This window comes from Myotis lucifugus, unplaced genomic scaffold (genome assembly GCF_000147115.1).
Source record: "Myotis lucifugus unplaced genomic scaffold, Myoluc2.0 scaffold_88, whole genome shotgun sequence".
NCBI classification, from domain to species: Eukaryota; Metazoa; Chordata; class Mammalia; order Chiroptera; family Vespertilionidae; genus Myotis; species Myotis lucifugus.
The window spans coordinates 3,446,756-3,469,777 of record NW_005871136.1 but is presented as its reverse complement, the minus strand read 5'-3'; the positions used below and the strand labels follow the sequence as shown (position 1 = coordinate 3,469,777).

The window sequence follows — 23,022 nt, the reverse complement described above, 5'->3', positions numbered from 1 at the left end:
AGATATTGCTAAAGATCTAAATAAATGGAGGACTAGGCTATGTTATTGAAAAGGAAAACTGACTCAACATCATAAAGTTGTCAAATTTTCTCCAATTGATCTATATCTACAATCTTAATGCTTTAATAAACAAAATGCCAGCAGATAGAATTTGATGGGTTGATTACAAAATTAAATGGAAAACAAAGGGCCAATAAAAACTAAGACATTCTTAAAGGAGAGCAAATTGAGGGAACTTGGCCATTCATAAATTAAAATCTATTATAAAGCTATTCTAATTAAGATAATGTAGTATTGGGGCAGAAAATGCAAAGATGACTAAGGAAACAGAATACAGAACGAAGAATAAATGCACATATAAATATAAACTTGATTTAGGACAGAGCAGGCATTGAATATCAGTAAGGAAAGATGGACTATACAGTATAAAGAGCTAAAACAACTGGGCATCCACATGCGATCTGTATACATGTGTGTGTTCTTCTTTTTCCTTTTTTTTGTTTCTTTTGTTCCTTTTTTTATGGTTATAGTTTTTTAAATAACTCTTAACACATGGTGGAGCTAGTCTTCCCACATTATTCTTGTTTTTCTGAATTTTCTAGGCAACCCTAGTTTATTTATTTCCTCTATAAAAACTTTGGAATCAACCTAGTTATGATGTTGCTCTTCTTGACCAAAAACATGGGCATACATTTCTCTTTGTTCAAGTTTTCTTAAATCTGGGTTCTATATTCATAGATATTTATATATTATTCCCTGTATTTTTATGTTTGAAATATTTTAAAACTGAAAATATAATTTAGTTGATCAAGAAAATAATTTCTTATTCATATGACTAAGAAACCTTACATTATTAAGAGGTTGCAATCTGATGAGTTTTGAGAAAGAAAAGCTATAAATACGTTAAATATTACTCACTTATTACTCTGAAAACCCAAAAGTGTTTTTAATGATTGGGGTGATTTGACTTTTTGTTTCCTAAATCAAATTAAATCTCAATTCCTTAGTTTAATTAGAATAAAAATCAGAAGTCTGAAACTTAGATATTTCTCTCTTATGATGTACAGAATAAAAATGGACAATGAGGTTTCATCTTAATTGGGTCTTTAAAGGAAGCAGGTACATCTGGAACCATTTCTCTGAAGCACCCATTAACGTTTTCTAACAATACATTTCACAGTTTAAAATCAGAAAGTGTTGCTTCCTTTGAGGTTCCCATATGGTGATCCAAACCAAATACATGCTGTTTCCCTTTGAGTTTTTAAAAAGGTAATCTTTGTGATGAAACTCAGAATTTCCACATTCCATTGGAAAGTCAAGACAGATGAAAGATCAGTTTCAAGACCTGGATCAAACCATCAGCAAGTCTTTATAAATATCTAACAGGTTTAACTGCTTCTAAGAAAATCTGAAATCTTTACATGACAAAATTTGAGTTTCAGATGAACTGAAAATATGTTAATGGTGTTAAACTTGCCATAATCAGATCGTAGCAGGTCACTCCCCTGCTTTCCAGCCCCTCAGTGGTTCCCCACTGCACCCGGGATGAAGTCCAAGGTTCTGAGCCTGGCATCCAAGGGCAGCCTTCCATGAACTAGATCCCACCTACTACTCCAGCTTCAATCCCTGCCCCCACCACCCCCTCCCAAGTCTCTCTCTCTCTCTCTCTCTCTCTCTCTCTCTCTCTCTCTGGCAGCCACACCCTAAGAACTTATGATTCTTTGCCATTTTGTGCTCTTGTTATGTATTTTCACTGTTTCTCTATGTATTTTCACAAAGTATATCCCTGCCTGACATGCCCATCCATAGACACCCTTTATTTTCTTGGCTAACAAATACTTTAAGGGTCACTTTCTCTGGAGAGCCTAAGACTGAGCTGTGTGTCCTATACCATCCTCTTCCATTGTTCATTCGTTCACTGTAGGGATTGCAATATAACTGTTGGTCTGTGTGTCAGTTTCCCCTGCTCGTGTCTATGTTATCTGAAGGTAGGAACTATGCTTTTATACATCTTTGTACTCATTGAGCCTAGATATAAAAGCTTTAGAAAGAAAGAAGGTTGCAGTTGGAAATCACGGACTAAATTTCGTGCATCCCAAGAGGCCTCCCTCCAGACCAGTGATGACCTTCCCTGCTACTTCCTGTCTCCGAACGTGCACTCGCATAAATGCACGCTATGCAACAATGACAATGAAATACAATTAGAGCTACAAGCAACGCCATGGATGAGATGTGCATATTGATGTCGATGATGCACATTTCAAATACAGGCAGTACTAAATTGCATTGTTTCAGAGTATATACATAGGGGTAAAAACTATAAATAAAAGCAATGAAATCATGACCATCAAGGACAGAATGGTGATTATCTCAAGGGGAGGTTGAGGTGAGAGGAATGTGACTGGGAAGGAACACCAAGGGGGTCTTCTCGAAGCTGGAAATATTTTATTATTGATCTTGGTGGTGATTACGTAATGTTTACCTTATAATTATGTTATAATTTATATATGTGTATTAATTCCCTATTGCTCAACAACAAATTACCACAAATTTTGTAGCTTAACATACAAATTCATCTTAAAAGTTCTGGAGGTCATGTCTAATCACTGTGTTATACGCCTAAAACTAATATAATATTGCATGTCAACTATCATGGAAACATTTTTTTTAAAGTTCTGAAGGTCAAAAGTCCAAGATGGGTCGCACTGCGCTAAAATCAAGGTGTTGACAGGGCTCCCTTCTGCTGGTTCTAGTTTAGAGGAAAGCCCATTTTCTTGCCTTTTCCAGGTTCTACAGGCTGTCTGAATTCCTTGCCCTTCCCATCTGCAAAGCCAGAAATGGCGGGAGGAATCTTTCTCATAGCACATTACTCTGACACTGAGACTGATAACTTCTGCCTCCTCTTCGATGTTTAAGGACCCTTGTGATTATACTGAGCCACCCACACAATCAGGATAATCTCCTACCTTAAGGTCAGCTCATTAGTAACCTAAATCCCATTGCCTGCCTTAATTCCCCTTTGCCATATAATGTAATACAACCACAGTACCATATCCACAGGTGCTGGGAGCATGGACATATTTGGGAGGCCATCACTCTGCCCACCACAGCATGTACTATAAACAGTTATGAATCTATGTTCTATTTCATAGTCACAAAAGATTAAAAGTTAAATTGTGGTATGTAAATAAAAAGTATTCATATGCAACCATGAAAAAAATGATACTTTTACATTTAATGTTATAGAATAATCTTTAAGAAATATTTTAAAAGCAATGTCAGAACCATCATGTAAAGCATGCTATACGTTATGCAAAAAGATGTGAGGGGAAGTAAATCTATACGTATTTGCTTCTATCTCATTAAATACTACAAAAATAAAAAAAATAATTTGTGAGAATCTGTCTAAAGGAATGTTCTTACTGCTCTAAAAATCAGATCCATGGTTTCCCATCCCACCCGCCACCATACCACAATTCTAGTATAATGTCAGAGATTGGTCTATTCTAGAAAGAAGTGAGTAAGTCATGCACAGCCCATAGCCCCTCCCCCCCCCCCCCTCTCTCACACACACACACACACACACTCACACACTCATCCCACTGAGGCTCTGGGCACTTGCTAGCCTGCCGTTACCACACAGAAGAAGTCTTCACCTGAAATGTCACAGTACACAGTCATCTGGTAGAGCCTGGCTTCCAGAGGGTTGAAGTACACAGTGATTTCAGCTGATGAGTTGGGCCAGACATCACCTTCCTGAAAAACAAGAAAGAATCGTTAAAAAAACAATGTGATGAAGGGAAGGTGCTGCTTTTAAATGTTATCATTATGTTAAATCTCTAGGGAATTGGAAGGAAATATTTTTACAATAAATAGAAGAAAGCATATTTTACCCAACAGACAGTTCACTTAGGCTACTTGTTAAGAGGTGGTACAGGTTGGAAACAAGCTTTAAAAATAATTTCAGTGAGTTCATGAATATATAATAAGTTTCTATAACTAATGGTTATATTAGTTCATAACAAGGATATTTAGGAAATTTAAAAATGTTGTGTATTCCATGAACATTCATTGTATGCCAATGTGCGCCCAGCACCGGGCTTCAGAGATGAAGGGCGTGGCCCAGGACTGCATGGAGCTCACATGTTGGACGGATGATAAATATGTATACAAATATTCTATAATGTACATGCTAAGTGCTGTGCCTGTATAAATAAGGTCCAGATGGGCCACAGAGAAAGAAGTGCCTAACTCACTTGATAGAGGGACCACATTCCTACCTTTTGAGTGACCACGTAAGGAAATACTCTTATTCTGGGAAAACATAGCAATGGCCCAAGGCACAACAAAGGCCAGAGCAAACCCTGGTTCTGACCCAGTGTGATATTCCTCATTTTAATGCAAACCACTCAAACTCATGATAAGGAGACCAAGTTTTGAAATTTTGTAATGCACATACCATACATCAGAATTCCCTGGAGGTATTCTTTGAAAAATGTTTTGTATGAACCATGTAATCTGGGACCTCTTCGTTAACTTCTTAGAGCTATAAAAGTGGATGCTAATATCACCTGCCTCAAATAGTTTCCAAAAATCAGACAAGGTCATACAGGTCAAAAGCTTTGCCCCGTGCTCAGTAAGAGCTCAGTAAATGGCTGTTTAAAGTATAATTGATTTATTTTTATGGCCTCTTGGAAAGACTAAGATGAAAGTATTGGAAAAATGAAGGCAGAAAAGTGGTTTTTTTTCTAGGGTTTTTGTAAAGAGAGCCAAGTAGGGCATATGTGATAAACACATCCAAAAATCTATGTAGGTGGTGGAGTCTAAAAAGGAAAGGAGGGAAGACAACATGATAAATAATTAGGCTCCCGTTCCAGACAGTCCCCAATGCATATTCCATTTCCAGTCTGATTAGAAATGAACACGGTGCTGGAATAAAGAATCAAGCAGAGAACAAAATAGTCTAAGGGGCAGACACCCAGTGGGGTGATAGAAAACGAGAGCCAATTTGGGTTTATTTATGAAGGTAGCAGTCTGATCAATGTGCTTCTCAGGCAGTGTCCCCAGAATGCTTAAAGGGCACGGAGCCCCCAAAAAGTAGCAGCGAGGGCTGAGTGTCACGTGGTCCTGGGAGCGCTGGTCTCCCAGATCAGGCCGCTGGAATGAAGGCCCCATGAGGGTAGGCACTGTTCTATGCCAGGACCTAATCCAGAAGTGGCTCATGTAAGAGTTCAACATAGTTACTGAATCAGCCATATCCATTCACTCTGCACATGGTGCAGTTATTGGCAGATGTCTATTCATCTCTAAGCCTATTTCTGCCATTTTCTCCTCAACTGGAAGCACAGACCTCATACCAGTTAGAGCTGCAGGGACTTTTGAGATCATGCAGGGAACAGGAAATCCCTCAGCACTTTCACCGATGTAGGCATTTCACTTTTCCAAACCTGATAAATGGCAAATACCCCTTTGATTACGGGGGGCCTTAGTGATATGGGGTGTTAGGAACACTCATCAATAGAATGGACAGAAGAGATGGTTCACCGTTCACTGGTGTATCAGTGGATATTCCATCTCAGAACTCCTGACGACCTGGGTTTCCTCCTAACCCATGAGACAAATGTATTGCCTGGGGGGCTGAGACACGACTCAGGTTGAGAGTACAGACTGGACGCAGCTAAGCTGTTCCTGTGCAAGCTGACTGATCAAAGGGGCCATCCTGGAGGATCCTAAAAATTGCTAGAAAAGTCTCATCAGAATTGTAGGAAATGACCTTCCAAAGGATACAATGGATGTCAGCTAAGCTTCGTGCACGTAGGCAAATTCAAGGGCTTTAAGATTTGGGCTGGGCCGGATCATTTTCAAAAGTATTATCCCAGCAAGAGAAAGAGAATCCACGGTCCGTGTGCAGACATGAGGGCCGCAGTCTTAAGTTCTCTCCCCGGAGCACTCTTGGGGACCCCATCGTGAAAGAAATCTGACAATTAGAACTGGGGGGCTGGAAAATGGCAGGACGGACATGCTCCAGAGAGGCACGCGGAATCCCCCCAGGGGAGGAAGTGTTGACACACGGATGCGATCCGTGAGCGGTAGGCTGATGTAGAGGCGCCCTGGAGGCTGAGAAGCCCTTCTGCTTGGTGAGGGGATGCCAGTGCCAGGAAATCAGAGTCCACAGGGTTCAGGCTGAGCGGGTGGGACTGTTCGCTCAGTGTTTTCCTATCCTGGGTCGCAGCTGTTTAATCGTGCCTGTGACATTTGCTAGTAACTTTCCGCTTTACTCAGCCGGGGGAGATAATTCAAGGACAATCCTATTCTAAAGGCCTCTCCTGGGCTTGTGTTAACGCGCCTTAAGAGGGCTGTGTGTATCTGTGAAAACAGAAGTGTGGTCATTCGGTTTCCTCTTGCAGAGGGATGCTTTCAATAAGAGGTCATTTGAAGGAGTTAGAAACATGTATTTTTCAGTGGGGATTAAAGTAAAAATTAAATAACATTTCTTTCTTTATAGCAAAAACTCAATATAGCATTTTCTATAGCCAGTCGGAGAGAGCAAACCCCAGAAACAGGCAGTCAGCCTGTGATGACCCCACTTTCACTTATATATCTTTGAAACACTTCGTATTACTTCTCCAATACTTCTGAAATTAACTTCCATGTCATTTATGTCTCTGAAAAGAATTTTTCTTTCTTTATTGCTCAGTTCTAAAGTTTCTTTCTGAAAATGAAAACATTCAGAAGTGGCTCTGACGTCAATATCCTGTCCCTCCAGTCTAAGGAACCAGCCCCATCACACAGAGCCCCCTGCGGTTCTTCCTTCCTTCCACATACGCCCCCTCTCCCATCACTGTCCATTTCTTGGCTCCAAATCAGAGAGTGAGGATACAGGATATAATCGGTAAGTGACTACTACCTTGTTTATTGAAAATGACTGCCAAAATGGCCTTCAGTTATATTGTGATTATCTTCCTTCTTGGTCTTAATGTTTTTTCCCTCAGCTTCATAACTGCATTTCACGTATTAAGTGACCTGCTAGAAGGAATCAACTGAATTTGTAGGTCTAACGCTAACTCCTATAATGTGGTTTTTGGCCGAATATTAATACCTCTGGAAATGGAACTTCATATTTCCTCTGGAACAAGGACAAACAAGTGGGGCTTGATGGACACAGTCCCAAGACTTTTCTGAAAGCTGTTTCTGAACAGACTGCCACTGGTTCATGACACGTGATCAATACAGTCATGAGAAGGGAGGTGGGAGAGGGCATAGGGGGGATAAATGGTGATGGGAAAAAATAAAATAAATTTTTAAAAAATGTTCCCCTTAAAAATTATACTGGCAATGATTAAAGGAGCTCTTTTTAAAATCTCCCTTGAAAATCCTTAAGTAAAAACAGAATTTTAAAAATCAGCTTCCTTTCTCTTCTCTATTACCCAGCTCTTTCCTTCCTTCCTTCAATGAAGGGTTATTTCTCACATATTTTGCAAAATCAAAACCCAATCTGCAAGAACATTTAAGTTACTTATATTTTGCAAAATCAAAACCCAATCTGCAAGAACATTTAAGTTACTTGGTTTATCTGGAAAGTAGTTTACAATATGACTCGAGAAGAGTGACCCACATGTCTGCCTCCTCAAATGTTATACTTTCCAATCATATCTCTAATCCGACAAGAGACTGAATCATATCTAAATCCAAATCATAATACTTTCAGCAGTTAACTGAGAGCTCATGTTCCCAGCACTGTGTTAAGTGCTGGTGTTTATTATCTAGCTCAGTCTTTGCAACCCTGTGAAGGAGTATTATCCCCATTTTAAAGATGAGGAAACCAAGGCACAAAGAAGTATCTCAGCGAGAGCCACATCAAAAGTAAGTGGCAGCGCTGGGTTTCTATAATGTTCTTTCTTTAACATCTTCAGCCCCACTGCAATTATAAGAAAAGGTCAGGCCTCACCTTTTTCACATCATAAAAAAAAAATGTCGGAAAAATTTAAAAACACTACAACTGATCCTCAGACTTAGAAGCAGCTAGCATGAACTGGTGCTCCTGGCTGGCGAACATAATAGGACACCCTGCATGCTCATGTGCTCAGGTATCTTGGAAGGTGACTCACAGGAGGTCCTTGTGGATGACAGTCAACCCTAGTATTTTGCAGCTCTTGAGAAATGCCTTGGCAGATCTTTATCAAGCCATCTGGCCGGGCCAGGGTTCAGTCAGCTCAGAACAGGGTCAGTGAATAATGACATCAGGAGCAGCTAAAATGTGTAATAAATTCCATCACGTTCCACCAAAATGGATATATTCTTAACTATGTAAATAAATATTGTCAGCTATCTTGTCCTGTTTAAGGAAAATTTAAAGAATTTCTCTTGGGAAATAAAAACTCAAAGTCAAATTTCTATCAATTAATCAGAAAAAAAAAGAAGCACCAATTAGAAGCTGTAATATGTTTCACTACCCACAGTTGCTCTTCTAGAGCTTATCAGATAAATGAGAGAAATCATGGCTCTCTTTATCAACAGGGCAAATAGAAGTTGTCTCAAAGAGAAATAGAAAAAAAATGGAAGCTGAAATATTGAAGGTAAACTATCCTAATTATCATCGAGATAACAGATCTAATAGGCACATGACACACAAGGAGATTTTTCTGCTCCATTATATCTTCTCGAACAAGAAACTAAATTTAGTAAAGCTTGGATGCTCCAAATAATGACCAGAAAAGTTTCTAGGAGAGGGGTCTAAGATTTGGTCATCGGCCAGAGGAATTTTCACAAAATTTGTGCTTTATCTTGGGTGAAATACTCTAACCCATATGTGGTGAAAACTGCAGTGGGGTTTTTTACAGCTGAAATAGTTACGTGTGATGTTCATGCCTTTCTCTGGAGAGAACAGACTTGTGTCTCTTCCAACAGGACGAATGTCAACTTATTTAATGAGCCTTGAGGAACCTAAGACGTCCTTAGGCCTCCCTGCACCTACACTGGCTCTCCAATACAACAGTGATCACACCAACACAATTGGAAAAGGTTCGGCCAGAGGAAAGATCTGAGAGGCCGAACCACATCAAAGGGAGGCTGAAGCATGGAAACTGTACTGAAGCAGGAGCTGTGACTTGTCAAGGACACTTTGCTCCCAGCGGATCCCTGTCCTCCTTTCTCCTTTCTGGTGTCCATTTCCAAGGAGTCAGCGCCCACATGTTTGCCATGTGACTCGGCTAATGGAACAGAAGTGGGAGGTCTGCAGGAAAGAGCTAGCTCTTGCCTCTTTGGTAGCCATCTGGGCTCCCACCCAACCGGGTTCTGCTGAGCTCACCTGCTACGCCGACTTGAGAAAAATAAACTAAATTTGAGCTGTGCTTTCAAAGTCTGAATTGCTGAACCTCGTGTTTTCTGCAGGCTTAAGTGACAACAAAGCGTGGTTTACTATCGCTTACATGATGATAAAGAAATGATCAAGTTTCCCTTTTTAAGGCTTATTTAAATGAAACCGAAGCTTTCCGAGGGAGACTGAATGACTTCTTCTTTGATGGAAAAGACGCTTGCTAATAAAAGCAGAAATGTTTTCCTTGCTCACCGATGTTAGCCAATCAGCTAAGACCGGTTTGGTCAAATATCTTTAAATTCTCAGACCTTTCTTTCTGAGAAAATAGCAAGTGTTCAACATTCAGAATATTGCTGCCTCTCCAAAGTGTGACCTGAGCCGGCAGTCCCAGAGTTCAGGAACAAGGCCAGCACATCTGTGCTGCGATTTCTCAGAGGACTCCTAGACGCCCATGGAAATCAAAGGCTTAATTCTCTCTCTTGGCCCTGTGATATTCTTCTGCCTCTCCATTCTCAGAATTGTGTGTTTTTGTCTTTGAATTTCTCTCACTCAGGTACCCACGAGACCTCAGCAGAGAATATAACAAAATGAGGCTGTCAAAATTCTGTACAGCCAGAGTCCATCTAGTCAAATAGGATATTATATTTCTGAAAGCAGTCAATTCCACTCGCTTTTCTGGAAGCCACAAAACATGCATAATAGACCCAATTTTACACTTCTTTTCCAAAGGGGGGAAAAACTATACAGAAAGAGGTGGCTTGAGAAATGATCAGTATTCTACAGAACCCAGTACCTTCCCTAGGTAAGGAATACAAGAAAAATTTTTGGCTAATTACATTAATACCCCAAGACTTTATCAAAAGAATTGACACAAGGAACTTGACATGAATAGTAGTAATATTCCACATGATTTTTGTGTTTTGTTTTGTTTGTGGGGTTTTTTTTTTAAATATATATTTCTTTATTTCAGAGAGGAAGGAAGAGGGAGAGAGAGAGATAAAAACCTCAATGGTAAGAGAGAATCATTGTGCCCTGACTGGTTTGGCTCAATGGATAGAGCGTCGGCCTGTGGACTGAAGGGTCCCAGGTTCAATTCCGGTCAAGGGCATGTACCTTGGTTGTGGGCACATCCCCAGTGGCGGGTGTGCAGGAGGCAGCTGATCGATGTTTCTCTCTCATCGATGTTTCTAACTCTCTATCCCTCTCCCTTCCTCTCTGTAAAAAATCAATAAAATGTATTTTTTTAAAAAGAGAGAGAGAGAGAATCATTGATTGACTGCCTCCTGCACGCCCCCTCCTGGGGATTGAGCCAGAAACCAGGGTATGTGCCCTGACTGAGAATCAAACTGTGACCTCCTGGTTCATAAGTTGACACTCAACCACTGAGCCATGCTGGCTGGGCAATATTCCACATGTTTTAATGACTAAAACAATTATAGTTACTATTAGAATACCAGTAGATTACCAAGTAAAACTAAAAAAAATTACTTCTAGACCTCTGTTCTGTATCTGCCCAGGACTGCCTTGTGGTCACTCTGGGGCCTTGTCTGCTCCTTCCTCCACCGGGGTCCATCTCTGGGGTCTCTCAAACACAAACTCCCCCGCCTCTGCACCCTGTAACCACATCAGTACCCAGGACACCCCAGCGTTAACTCCTCAAAGTTTGAAGGACAGACCCTAGGGCAACATTAGGTAACGAGCATGATAATAAAGTGAGCCAAGACAATGGGACTAAACAGGGCCACCCCGTGAGCAGGTCACAGAACAGTGTAAGGACTTTCGGTGCTAGAGTTTGGGCCAGACGTTCTGATAGCATTGAGTCAAACCACTTCTCACACGATTATACTGAGAAAATTTGATTAAATTCAAAACCATCACCACCTCTGGGCATTTTAGAGACAGTGACTGATTTCTTGATCTTGAACACTTGCTTTAAATTGAAAGAACCTCCAAAATAGAAACAATGTTCCCATAAAATACACAATATGCAGAGAACACAATAAGGACTAAACTAACCTTGGTTTTAGCTGACTCATTTGAAAGACCAAGATATATAGACGTAGGTCTGAAAAATAAACATACCGTTTATTTCTTTTCAGACACTAAGATAACAGTTTTGGATTTTTTTTTTTCCTTTTTAAATTTACCTCATTTGAGGCCAATTTCCATCTTAGGTGGACACATAGGCTGAAGAGGCCATCTGAAAGCAAGGTGGTAACTGAGCCCCTAGACTAGCATGGGTGGGGAACGTCTGCCCCTCAGGCCATATAAGGCCCAAGAAATCTTTTGGTCTGGCCCTGCCAAAGCATTAGGGGTGAGTTAATTAAATGCTTGACCAAATATAGCAGCCTAACTTTTAAATTGATAATTTTGTATAGCCGCGAATGATGTTATAAATATCCAAATGGCCCTTGGCAGAAAAAAAGGTTCCCCACCCCTGCCCTAGATCAACCTTTTATTTTATTTTTAGTTTTTGAACAGGATATCAATTAGAGATGAATTTCTAGATCAGTAGGCGACTGCATGATTTTAATCTTCTCTGCTTCGGTGAACTCAACTCATATCAAGAAGCTAATTAGAAGGAATCACACTCTAATAAAAAAAAAGCACTAATTGCTGATACACAGCTCAACTGTCAGAAATTAAATAGTGGCTTTGGTATAACTGATCCGATATGTGAGCAAGATTCAGAGACCTTCAGTAGAAAATGGTGATGAACCAACCATAATTGGGTAGAAAGATGTAAGATGGGCTAATGAGCCCTCCCTGGTTGCCCCCCTCCGAGCAGCCTTCTCTGCGAATTCACAGCCTCTCCTCGCCTTCCAGGGTCTCCAAAGGTCAGCACCCATGGGCTCTCTTGGGCCCTCTGCAATGTTCTTTTCTCAAACTGTTCTTAGAATTTCCATCCACTTTTCTTGCCCTCCATGAAGACCTGCACAAGATGCTCACATATCTTACCTCCACTCCTAACTGCTCTCCCACAAATTTAGGACTGCATTTCCAAAACTTTTTGAACATCTATTATCATCTCAAATTCAATGTATTCAGAGCCAAACTCATCATCATCAACTGATTTCCCTCTCTGACTCCCTCCCTCCCTCTCTTCCTCCCTCCTTCCCTCCTTCCCTCCCTCCCTCCCTCCCTCCCTCCCTCCATTAATTGGCCCTGAGCTAGGCCTGGAGCACAGATGAGGACAAACCATTTCTGACCTTAAGGGACTCAGAGTCTGTACCCAAACTGGATCCAAGTATCCTACTTACCCTAAAAACAAACAAAACAAAACAAAAACTTATTTTGTGCACAAAGCAACCAAAGCCAAGAAAGATTGAACGGCTTGTTTAAGATCACATTGTCTATCGGCAAAGCTGGAAGTTAAACCCAGGACAAAGGAGAGAGAGATAGAAACATCAATAATGAGAGAGAATCATTGATAGGCTGCCTCCACACCCCACACAGGGGATCGAGCCCACAACCCGGGTATGTGCCCTGACCAGGAATCGAACCGTGACCTCCAAGTTCATAGGTCGACACTCAACCATGCCGGCTGGACCCAATCTTATTTCTTATATTCCCTATGGCTGCTTGCTCCAGAAAAACTGGTCATTGTATTGTTATATAATATGCCATGAAACAAATAGCCTCCTTTTTCTTTGTTTTCACAATTTCTCCAACTAGAAACATTCTCCTTCTTCCTCTCCACTTAATTAAATCTTACCCTTCCTCTAATACAGAGCTCATATCTCACCACTTCTATAAATCCTTTCCCAACTCTCTCATCCCAAACTACTAGAGCATTTATTTCCTGAGCCAGAAAACCCAAATCTCAACAGTGGAAAATACCCATAGTTCACATTTGGGTCAAGAAGCTAATAAAATGGCAGAATTTTCCCATCAAATACCTTCAAAAGTAATTTACAAGGTAAGATTATAGTACACTCACAAGAACTGCATCTCTATAAATCTGTCAGGATCTTTAAGTAGGGGGCGGGAGGAGATTCAAAATCAATAAATAATTCACCGACATTGAGATCTGCTGTTTGGACCAGAATAATTTTACGAAGACACTGGCAAAGTTTCATGCCTTCATTTCATTTTGCAAAGATTGTCAGGAACCAGCTTATGAGTACGATCATGAGAAGAAAGCCTGCCTAGTGTAAAGACAAATCATTACAGAGGCTATAAACACACTATACTTTATCTCCCCTTCCTGTTTCTGGTGATTTTTTTTCCACACGATACAAACAAAATAGTCTCATTTAAAAGATACCATTTCTATGTATCACTGTTTTAAAGGATGTTTTTCTGAGTCCTGGTGAAAAGATGCCTTGTGATAACACCCAATGCAGTTCCTATCTAGAATTCAAAAACAGTTATTAAATGCCTTACTTTAATATACATATATCTCTATCATGAAGCTTCAGGTAATGGAAGTAAGCATGAGGAGAGGAAAATCCAAGGTAATCCTAGTCTTTCTACCTGTGGATTGGAAATACGCCAGACTCACCTGTGGACCTCCCACATCTTCCTGACCACCAGCGTGTGCTATCCCTGAGTCCCACTCCCAGGGGATATGAGAATCAGCACGGTATTCACCAGCCTGGGTCTCGAGACCCCTGGACTGTCCACACACGGGGCCATCCTGCTTGTTCCTGCTGCCTCCATCCCGCTCAGTCATTTGCTGCTGAGACTTGTAACGCCTCCCTGATCTTTTCAACATCCTTGGGCTTGACCTATTTTGATAGGTGTCTGTTCTAGCCCTTCAAGACTGTATGTTCATCCTGATTTAACCTCTTGCTGGTTTAATCCATCATGTCTGACTATCCCTTTGCTCGACTGAGCAGTGGACAGTCTTCTGATGGGAAAGAAGATTCAGCTCCAACCCACTTCTCCAACCTATTTTCCTGTGGGAACCCTTTACGTCAAACAACCTGACCCGTGCACGGATCCTTGAATGAGCCATGCCATGCACATCCCCACTGTTTCCCAACAGTCCCCATCCTGCAAGACGGACCCAGTTCAAGGCTCTGCTCTCAAGAAGCCTTCTCTGGCTTCTCAGTCTGATAAGCGGCCTCGCCTCTGAACCAGTGTGCTGGCTGCCTGCATTAGTGACTCCAGCAGCAGGTCTCACAAAACAATAGTCTCAGAGAAGGTTTCATCGATGTTTGGTACACACACGGGGTGCCTGGTATAGAACATGTAGTCAATAATAGTTATTGAGTGAATTAAGGACAGAGTAGTTTTCAACCAAGCAATTTTGCCCACCAGGGGGACATTTGGCAATACCTAGAGATAGTTTTGGTTGTCATGACTAGCATCTGGTGGGTCAAGATCAGGGTTGCTATGAAATAGCCTACAATGGATAGGACGAAGATTATCCGGCTCCAAATGTCAATAATGCCGAGGTTGAGAAACCCTACACTACAGTCAGGCTAATCAGAGACAAATTTCTAACTACTGATACTAACTGCTTGGCCTTGAGTACATTATCACATTTCTCTAAGTCTCAATTTCTCCATCTGTAAAATGGGGGATTAACTGTAATTGTGTGTGTGTGTGTGTGTGTGTGTGTGTGTGTATGAAATAAATTAGACAGTGCATACAAAGTACTTAATAGTGCCCTAGCTGGTTTTGCTCAGCGGTTAGAGCATCAACCTGTAGACTGAAGGGTCCGGGGTTCAATTCCTGTCAAGGGCACATGCCTGGGTTGTGGGGCTTGATCCCCAGTAGGGGGCGTGCAGGAGGCAGCTGATCAACGATTCTCTCTCATCATTGATATTTCTCTCTCTCCCTCTCCCTTCCTCTCTGAAATCAATAAAAATATTTTTAAAGTGTTTAATAGTGATTGGTGCATAGAAAGTGTGACCTATAAACATAGCCTATGAGCATTCTTACCATTAACCTTCATTTACTTCTCATAATGATGACGAGGCTCTTCAGATGGAGTCTTTATGCTCTCAGAACAATCCCACAGTGAGTGTTTTTACCAAAATAAGGCCCGCACTCCCCTATATGTTCAGATTATATATATATGTGCTCACCGGGGGCTCAATTATGAAAATGTTATTCAAGAAGAGTATGCTGTCCGCCTGCACCAGCCTTCTCTGATTCTCAAAGGTGCGGGAGAGAATGGAAATCCGTTCTCGGAGTAAAGGATCACTAACAAACTCTTGAAACTCGTCAGTCTCATCCTTTTCCTCTTTGATCAGATCCTCACAGACCCTGAAGGGAAACGGAAAAGGTGAGATTCACTTTGGTACTCCCATGAAGACCACTGTAAAGGGCTCCCCCCTCCACTCCCGCCTCCTGGGAATGATCTCGCCCATCGCCCTGGGGCGGTCCCTCCTTGCCCTGAGGGTGTAACGTGCTATCTGAGTGATCTTCTATTTGAACTTCTCAAGAGCCTCAGTTTCCTCTTTAGTCACTTCCTTCAAGAAGTCCTCCTGGGCTTCCTGTCCTCCACTTGCTTTCTCCTGAGCCATTATGCATATTTGGACAAATATTTTATTTTAGGTAATAGTGTTTTTCCAAGTTGCTGTTTAAACACTTAACATCTACTCTACCTCTCACACTTCAAGGACAATTTTGTTCCTGTTAAACTTGCTTAGCTTTAATTCTTTCTTAGATGGAGAACAAAATTGAGAGCCAGTGCGCACTGGGCTTGGATGCTGATTCTACTATCTATTTACTAGCCCTCTATTCTGCCCTCACCACAGATGTGATCCCATTACTCCTGGTAGCCATTACTTCACCTGAATTTTTAAAAAATATATCTCTATTTATTTCAGAGAGGAAGGGAGAGGGAGAGAGAGAGATAGAAACATCAATGATGAGAGAGAATCACTGATCAGCTGCCTACTGCACATCCCCCTCTGGGGGTCAAGCCCGCAACCTGGGCATGTGCCCTTGGCCAGAATTGAACCCGGGACTCTTCAGTCCACAGGTCGATGCTCTATCCACTGAGCCAAAACAGCTAGGGCTCACCTGAATTTTTGGAGACTGCATTTTATCTCCTCCCAGGGTATATGACCATTTTCTCAACATTTTACTGGTATCACCAATAATGAGAGACAAATTATTTAATGAGAGCCTAGGGTCACTGAATTCCTGCCCAAGGCCCAACTATTCTCTAAATGACTTCATACAAACTACATAGCAATGTCAAATAGCTCCTTTTGATAACTTTCGTGTCTAGGTTCCTTTGGCCACATAGCATAAAGATGCCAAAGAAATGGCTTCAGTGTGTTCTGGTTCCATTCTGTGCTTCCTTTTTATTGTGTTTCGGAAGCAGTGTCTCGGGTAACGAGCAGTCCTTCTATACTGCTGGGCAGAGCAGCGTAAATTAGAGAGAGCTCGGTCCACAGAAAGGAAATCGCCAATTCCTGTGAGTGGAAGCTGTAACGCCTATCTCTAGAAATCAATCTTAGAGGAATAATCACCGATGTAAGTAAAAACACAGCTACAAAGATGCTCATCAAAATGCTAGCAACAATACCAAAAAATGTGGGTAAATTTTATATAAGAGATTGAAGGATTGGTTAAACAAATAATGGGAATCATAAAAATTACATTTATTTAGGGGTTTAATGGGAGTGGTGTGTGGGGATAAAATGCCTCGTATGGACTAAGGATGGATAATAATGCTCCATGAACTGAAGAGTATGATTAGCTCAACCCTTGAACCAGAAAAAAAAAAAAAAAGGAAACAGAACATAAATTGCCAAGCACTGCTCTTCTCCCCTGCTGCTGGGACTCTTAAATCAGTAACAGCTGCATAATGCAAAGGGGGTGGGTGGAGGGTGGAGGCTGGTCCCACACGTCTCATCTTTGCCCTCTGATGCGGAAATGGAGCCACAGCTGAGGTACTAAAAGGCAACATGCAACAACACCTTGAGCTGGGTTGACTCCAACAAGGGCTTCTAGATACCCCTGGCTACTGTGAGGCCATTTTTCCTGCTGGTCTCCATGGTCTCCTGTCTCAGAGGTGGTTCTGTGCTACAGCTGAGGACGCCTCTCATCAGAGAGCTCAACAACACACCAGCCTTCTCTTTCAGTTAAACCATGGATTTAACCTATTTTCCAAATGGTCTGGTGGCCACCAACACCCATCACCTTCAGGCCTCAAGTAGAGTTCAGCCGATGGATTATAGTCAATGGGAAAGACTTGTGTCTCAGGTATATTAGCATCGAACCAGTAATGCTTCCTCGTCTTCAGGCGCTAGACACCCTGCTCCCCTGCAGCACCCTGAAGAGATGATAACTAGATGCCGAGGAGGTTGGAAACTAAAAGCCATGGCCTTCACAGCTGGGAGAAATACTCCCATGTCCGCACCTGGCGTGGAAAGGTCACAGCCATCCACCTTCAAATGGACCATGCGACCCTGGTCACTGAGCACTCTGTGATGACTGTTTTAAACTGAGGACTAGATGTCCTCTCCCTGTTTATCAAATACCGCTCAAGATTAAATTTATTACTACCTGGGTGGCAGGCCCAACGCCCCATTAAAACTGATCTATCTAGCCCTAACCGGTTTGGCTCAGTGGATAGAGCGTCGGCCTGCGGACTCAAGGGTCCCAGATTCGATTCTGGTCAAGGGCATGTGCCTTGGTTGCGGGTACATCCCCGGTGGGGAGTGTGCAGGAGGCAGCTGATCGATGTTTCTCTCTCATCGATGTTTCTAACTCTCTATCCCTCTCCCTTCCTCTCTGTAAAAAAATCAGTGGAATATATTTAAAAAAAAACACACACACAAAAAAAAACTGATCTATCTAGAGAAACATGTATTTTCCTATTTCTGAATGTTGTGGAATAAATCCATGCTGACTACTCGTGGGAGTCCTCTGAAGACTGCAGGAGTTCCTGCACAGAGTAGATCTAGAATTTGAGCCAGCTGCTCTTGAGACATTGGTCATGACCTTCATGGAGAAGTGGGGAGCAGAAATCCTCAAAAGCCCATGCCGAGTCTGATGAGAATGAGTATGAAAGAATCTTATGGTAATGTTTTATAATTCCTCAGGACAAAGGGGAGGAGGTAAGGTGGGATGAATGCTGCTTCCCTTTCTGAAGAGATTAATTTCTCTACAAGTCCCAGAAAAACATCAAAAAGACAAAGACCCAAAAGGCAATTTTTATGCCCTCTGTGTCTCATTCTGAAGGTTTAAATAAAAGTGGGGAGAAAAAACTCAAAGTCCAGAATTTCTTCCTAGGGGGAGTGACATCTTCGTTAGAATCTGGAGCCTAGGATTAGTCCATGATCCCAAATCTGGACACATGTCCTATGGTTGGTACCAACATGCTGAGGTATGTGGAGAGGAAGGAAGTCATCCTTCCTAGAATGAAAATGGTAACTTCCAGAAAGGAATAGGGCATCCTACTCTTGAGGAGGGCTGAAATTCCTCCACTGGGAGATCAGCAAGATGTAGTGGCCAAGAAACCACGATGGCTGGAATGGGGTCTTGAGGGTACTGGTTAAAGCAATTGGCAATCTCGATGTGACCACTGAGCAACTTCCAGCTCCTATGAGATGAATGCCTTAGGACAAGGTTTAAGCCATGTTAGAGTTGGAAAGCAGTGGGCAGACTCCTGAGTCTCACTTAAAAATCTACACTGACATTTTAAATCGTAGGTCCTTGGGATGCTGCAAAGGGAAACTTTAGTCTAAGCTCACAGTATAGATGAGACCGTTTAGAATAGATCCTCTGTCCCAAGTTCAGGACCAAAGTCGACCTTCCTCTCTACATTTCTAACTACAGAGGCTGCTGAAGGAAGAACAGGGGCAGATTGCTCATCACCAGGAGCAGGAGAGTCAAACACGAGGAGGATTATTCTGGGGATACCTACACTGGCCTCGTTGGGGAGGTCATGCGGAGGTTTATACCATTAGCTAAAGATCTGACTGCTGCTTCTCAGGGATGAGCAAACCTCTGACCAAAGCAAGCTACCAGAGAACATTCTGCTTTATCTCACACTGCTGTGTGGCTTGAGATACAACTTGAGGATTTGTGACTTAGAGGAGAAGGGCTCTTACTCACGGCAAGAGCACTGCCACCTACAGAGGGGAAACTATCCAGAGATGGGAACTAAATGTTCAGTAAACAAAAAACCTCTCTGTAATTGCCTTTTTTTTTCCTGGAGGATGGGCATCTCATAGCTACTTATGTCCCAAATAAGAATCCATGACTAATAATATAAGTTGTGGCATGCTCAGGGATGTATTAAGGAACAAGAGAGGGATGAGAGAGGAGAGACAACCTGGTCAAATAAGGTATTAGGCATAAATGGCCCATTTCCCCCTTTAAATCAATTTTCCTTCATGTCCCAGGCATCTGGCCCTAGGAGAGAGGGGAAGAGGGTAAGGAATGGCATATTCAATAAACCCTTCACTTAAATCAACCAACTCAGTTTGGAGAAACATGAGTTATGTTGCTATGTGTCATCCAAAGTGAAAATGGAAGTATTCTTATTAGCCATCTGATGCCACTTTTCAAGTTCATTGTTTAAGGGAAGGGCATGATCCTAGATAATAAAATTAGGTTTCTAACCATGGTTATGAAAATGTTATCCCATATGATGCCCTCGCTACAGAAAAATTGCTAGATGCACTAATAGAAAGAGCAAGAGAGGTAGTGAAAGAAAGATAATATAAGAGAAAAGGAATAAGACTCAAGGATAATATTAAAGAGATAAGGGTGTGAGTGTCAGGGAAGGTAGAATGGGGAGGCAGGGTGGGGAGAGAAAAGAAATATCCATCCACACATGGTTGAAATTATATACTCTGTATCTTAGCATCTCTGATAGCAATTGGTTTGAATTCTTCTTGAGTTTCCCCGTTGAAATCAACATCCTTAAATATTTTTTGGACATAGACTTGGCATCAACTATATCCCATACATATAATCAAACACATAGGCATAGTTGAATTGAAAGCTGGCTTCCCCTCTGATAGTGTATATTCATTCTCCCCAAGTGATTATGCCTACAGGACAAGCAGGTTATGTAAACACTACATTGACTACTATTCCTTTGATTGTACTTGCTCTCGCATCTTATCTTTAAACCTGCTTGGACCATTCTGATTGATGGTACACACATCAGCTGGGGAATCAGGACCAATGAAGCAGTGGATGACCAGTTTCCTCTTGCCTTTCTCAACTTCTGGTGTTTCTATACCATGAAGCAATGAAAGTTTTTAGGCAGGAAAGGCTTTTCTTTTCTCACTTTTTCAAGATGACACAGTGGCAATCCAGTGATTAAAGCTCCCTGCCTGAATAGTGAAGCTGCTGGTTCCTCTGTGTCCTGTCATTGTCACAGCTCCTTCTGATTCAATTAGGGGCAGCACAGTGGGGGATTTCTGTCTGGTTTCCATGGACCTAAGACTTTTATTTTTATCACATACTAACTTGGTTTTAAACAAAGCTTTGAAGCTTCCCAGGGCTAATCTTTAATGAAATTGGAGAAGCAAATAAAAAAGGCTGAATAAATCCAAATGAAAGCAGCAAAGGTGCTAATTTGGGGAGGATGAAAGGAGTTTAAAAGAGGCAAGGGTAGATTCAGGAAAAAGAAATATTCAAAATTTAATAGTGAAGAGATTAGTTAAAATAGTTAGGTTTTCTATTTTATTAACTTTCTCTACTGCCTAAAGTATCACTTTAAAAAGCAGAAATTAAAGATACCAACAAGAAACATTATTAAATTATATGGTTAGCAGGGATTCAGCAATGCTACTAAAACTGGGACTATAAAAGCTGTTATATCTAAGCCCTTCTTCTTCCTCATTCTTCCTATTTTCTGGAAATACCTTTTCACTGAAAAAAAAATTCCACATTGATCCCAACCCAAAAGAGATTATTTTTAGAAACCCTATGATACTTACTCAATCTGATTAGGGCTATGAAATGAAATACAGATGTATAGATTAGATTTGAGGAAACAGTGAAGAATTATATATTTGGTCTTCAAAATCCAGTAGTTTGGCTACTGATAAATTATAACCAGGTTAAGATTAACTGATAATGGACAACATTGTGTTCCACATAGTTCAACTCAAGTTCTTTCAATGAAAAAATGAGCATTGTATACTAGAAACAAGTTATAAAAATTTGACATTGTTGAATTGGTTAAAAAGTTACCATGAAAGTCACTGATTTTTCATAATAACTGAGCTTTGTGTTTCCCCAAATTACAGCACCTAGGTGATTTTTCTTACAAACCTATACTTTTCTTTATCTTCCTCTTCCTGGGTAGCAAATATCTTCCATTGGAAATGGGCAATGATGTTACTGCGATTGTAAATAGTTATAGTTCTCTGATTGGCCAGAGATATGTAGGTTTTCTCAATGATCAAAGAATTCTTGTCCAGTCTTATATTCATGTCTACGGCAGCTCCATACAGAGATACAAACATTTTTTCACCTAGAAATTAACAAAGTAAACACATTTTGAGATTTGTTCTAGAATGATTTTACTAGGCTAACCTCCCCCCCTCCCCACCACGGTGAAGTTAGGGAATATTGCACAAGCATTACACATTTCATTTTTTCCCCCTATCAATCCAGAGGTCAGATATGATTAGTAAACTTCAATTATATTTGGTGCAATTATAAAGAATCAAATCTTGCTTAATATGAATTGCTGTGGTAGTTGCTACAAGACTTTTTCTTCTTTGTGACAGTTTTAAATCCTACAGCCCAACCATGAGGTCAACTGAGTTCTAGACTTATAATCAAGGCCTCATCTCCATCTCAAACATGAGCTGGATTTCTGATTCTTAAAGTAATTGTACCAAGTATATCTGGGAAGAGCTGCTCAGCATGAGAGGATCTAAGTCCAAATCAAAGGGGATCAGGAAGGAGATTCAATAACTTCATTAATAGAAAACAGACTATTTAAGAGAAGCCACATCCCTAAACAACAGCAATTAAACTAAAACAAAAATGAAACACACATGCACACACTACATAGAGAGACAAAAGCTATGTTTATAATTTAAAATTCTTTTAATGTTAAGAACACCTTCATTCAACATAGTAATTTATCCCAGACTTCATTTAAGAAGCACCCATTGCCTTAATTCCAGGTGTATACATGAGGGCCCCACTTCCCAGAAGACACAAACCTACACACTGTACTCTAGCTGCCCTCTGTAATATCACGGGGAGTGCAGAGAAAGGAAAATACGTAGGTACTATGAATGTCCTGTTGATCTGTACTGCTAAAGCTTTAATGAGCATCCAGAAAGCATAATCATTTGCACTTCATTTTTTAGCAAACATTTTTGTTCCATTCACAATTGTATGAACCAAGCAGTTAGTTAGTAAATTGACAACAATTTTAAATGTATATTTCCTGATAAAATAACTTAAATATCTGAACAAAATATGAATAAACATCTTTTTACAGGCACTTCAGAGCAATCATGATGGGAGGGAACCACTGGGTCAAAATTAAAGAAAAACAGGACCCAAAGAGATAAATGAGCATGGAAAAAAGTTTTGACATGAGGACATGCTACTCTTGGCAATTTTGAGCTACCATCCTTGTGAGGGCAGGACAGATAGAAATCAAAGTCTATGAAAGGGGAAACTTAAGATGAAAAAAAAAAACCATCCTTCCCACAATAAGCTGAACCTCAATCCTCAAAGAACTGTACACTCAAGATGAGGGTAGCCCTCGTTCAGAGTTAAATATTATACTGGAATTTATGTTTTGC

The 23,022-nt window shown here is 41.0% G+C and overlaps 1 protein-coding gene across 1 annotated transcript in view; it reads right to left on the bottom strand.

The window, feature by feature from the left end:
* Positions 1-23,022, bottom strand: part of HYDIN (HYDIN, axonemal central pair apparatus protein) — a 330,325-nt gene that overhangs the window by 200,120 nt on the left and 107,183 nt on the right. The window contains exons 9-11 of the mRNA XM_023756097.1: positions 21,524-21,725; positions 15,355-15,535; positions 3,657-3,756 (exon numbers count right to left, since the gene is read on the bottom strand). Coding sequence (XP_023611865.1) covers positions 3,657-3,756; positions 15,355-15,535; positions 21,524-21,725 — 483 coding nt within the window. The remainder of the gene's footprint in view (positions 1-3,656; positions 3,757-15,354; positions 15,536-21,523; positions 21,726-23,022) is intronic.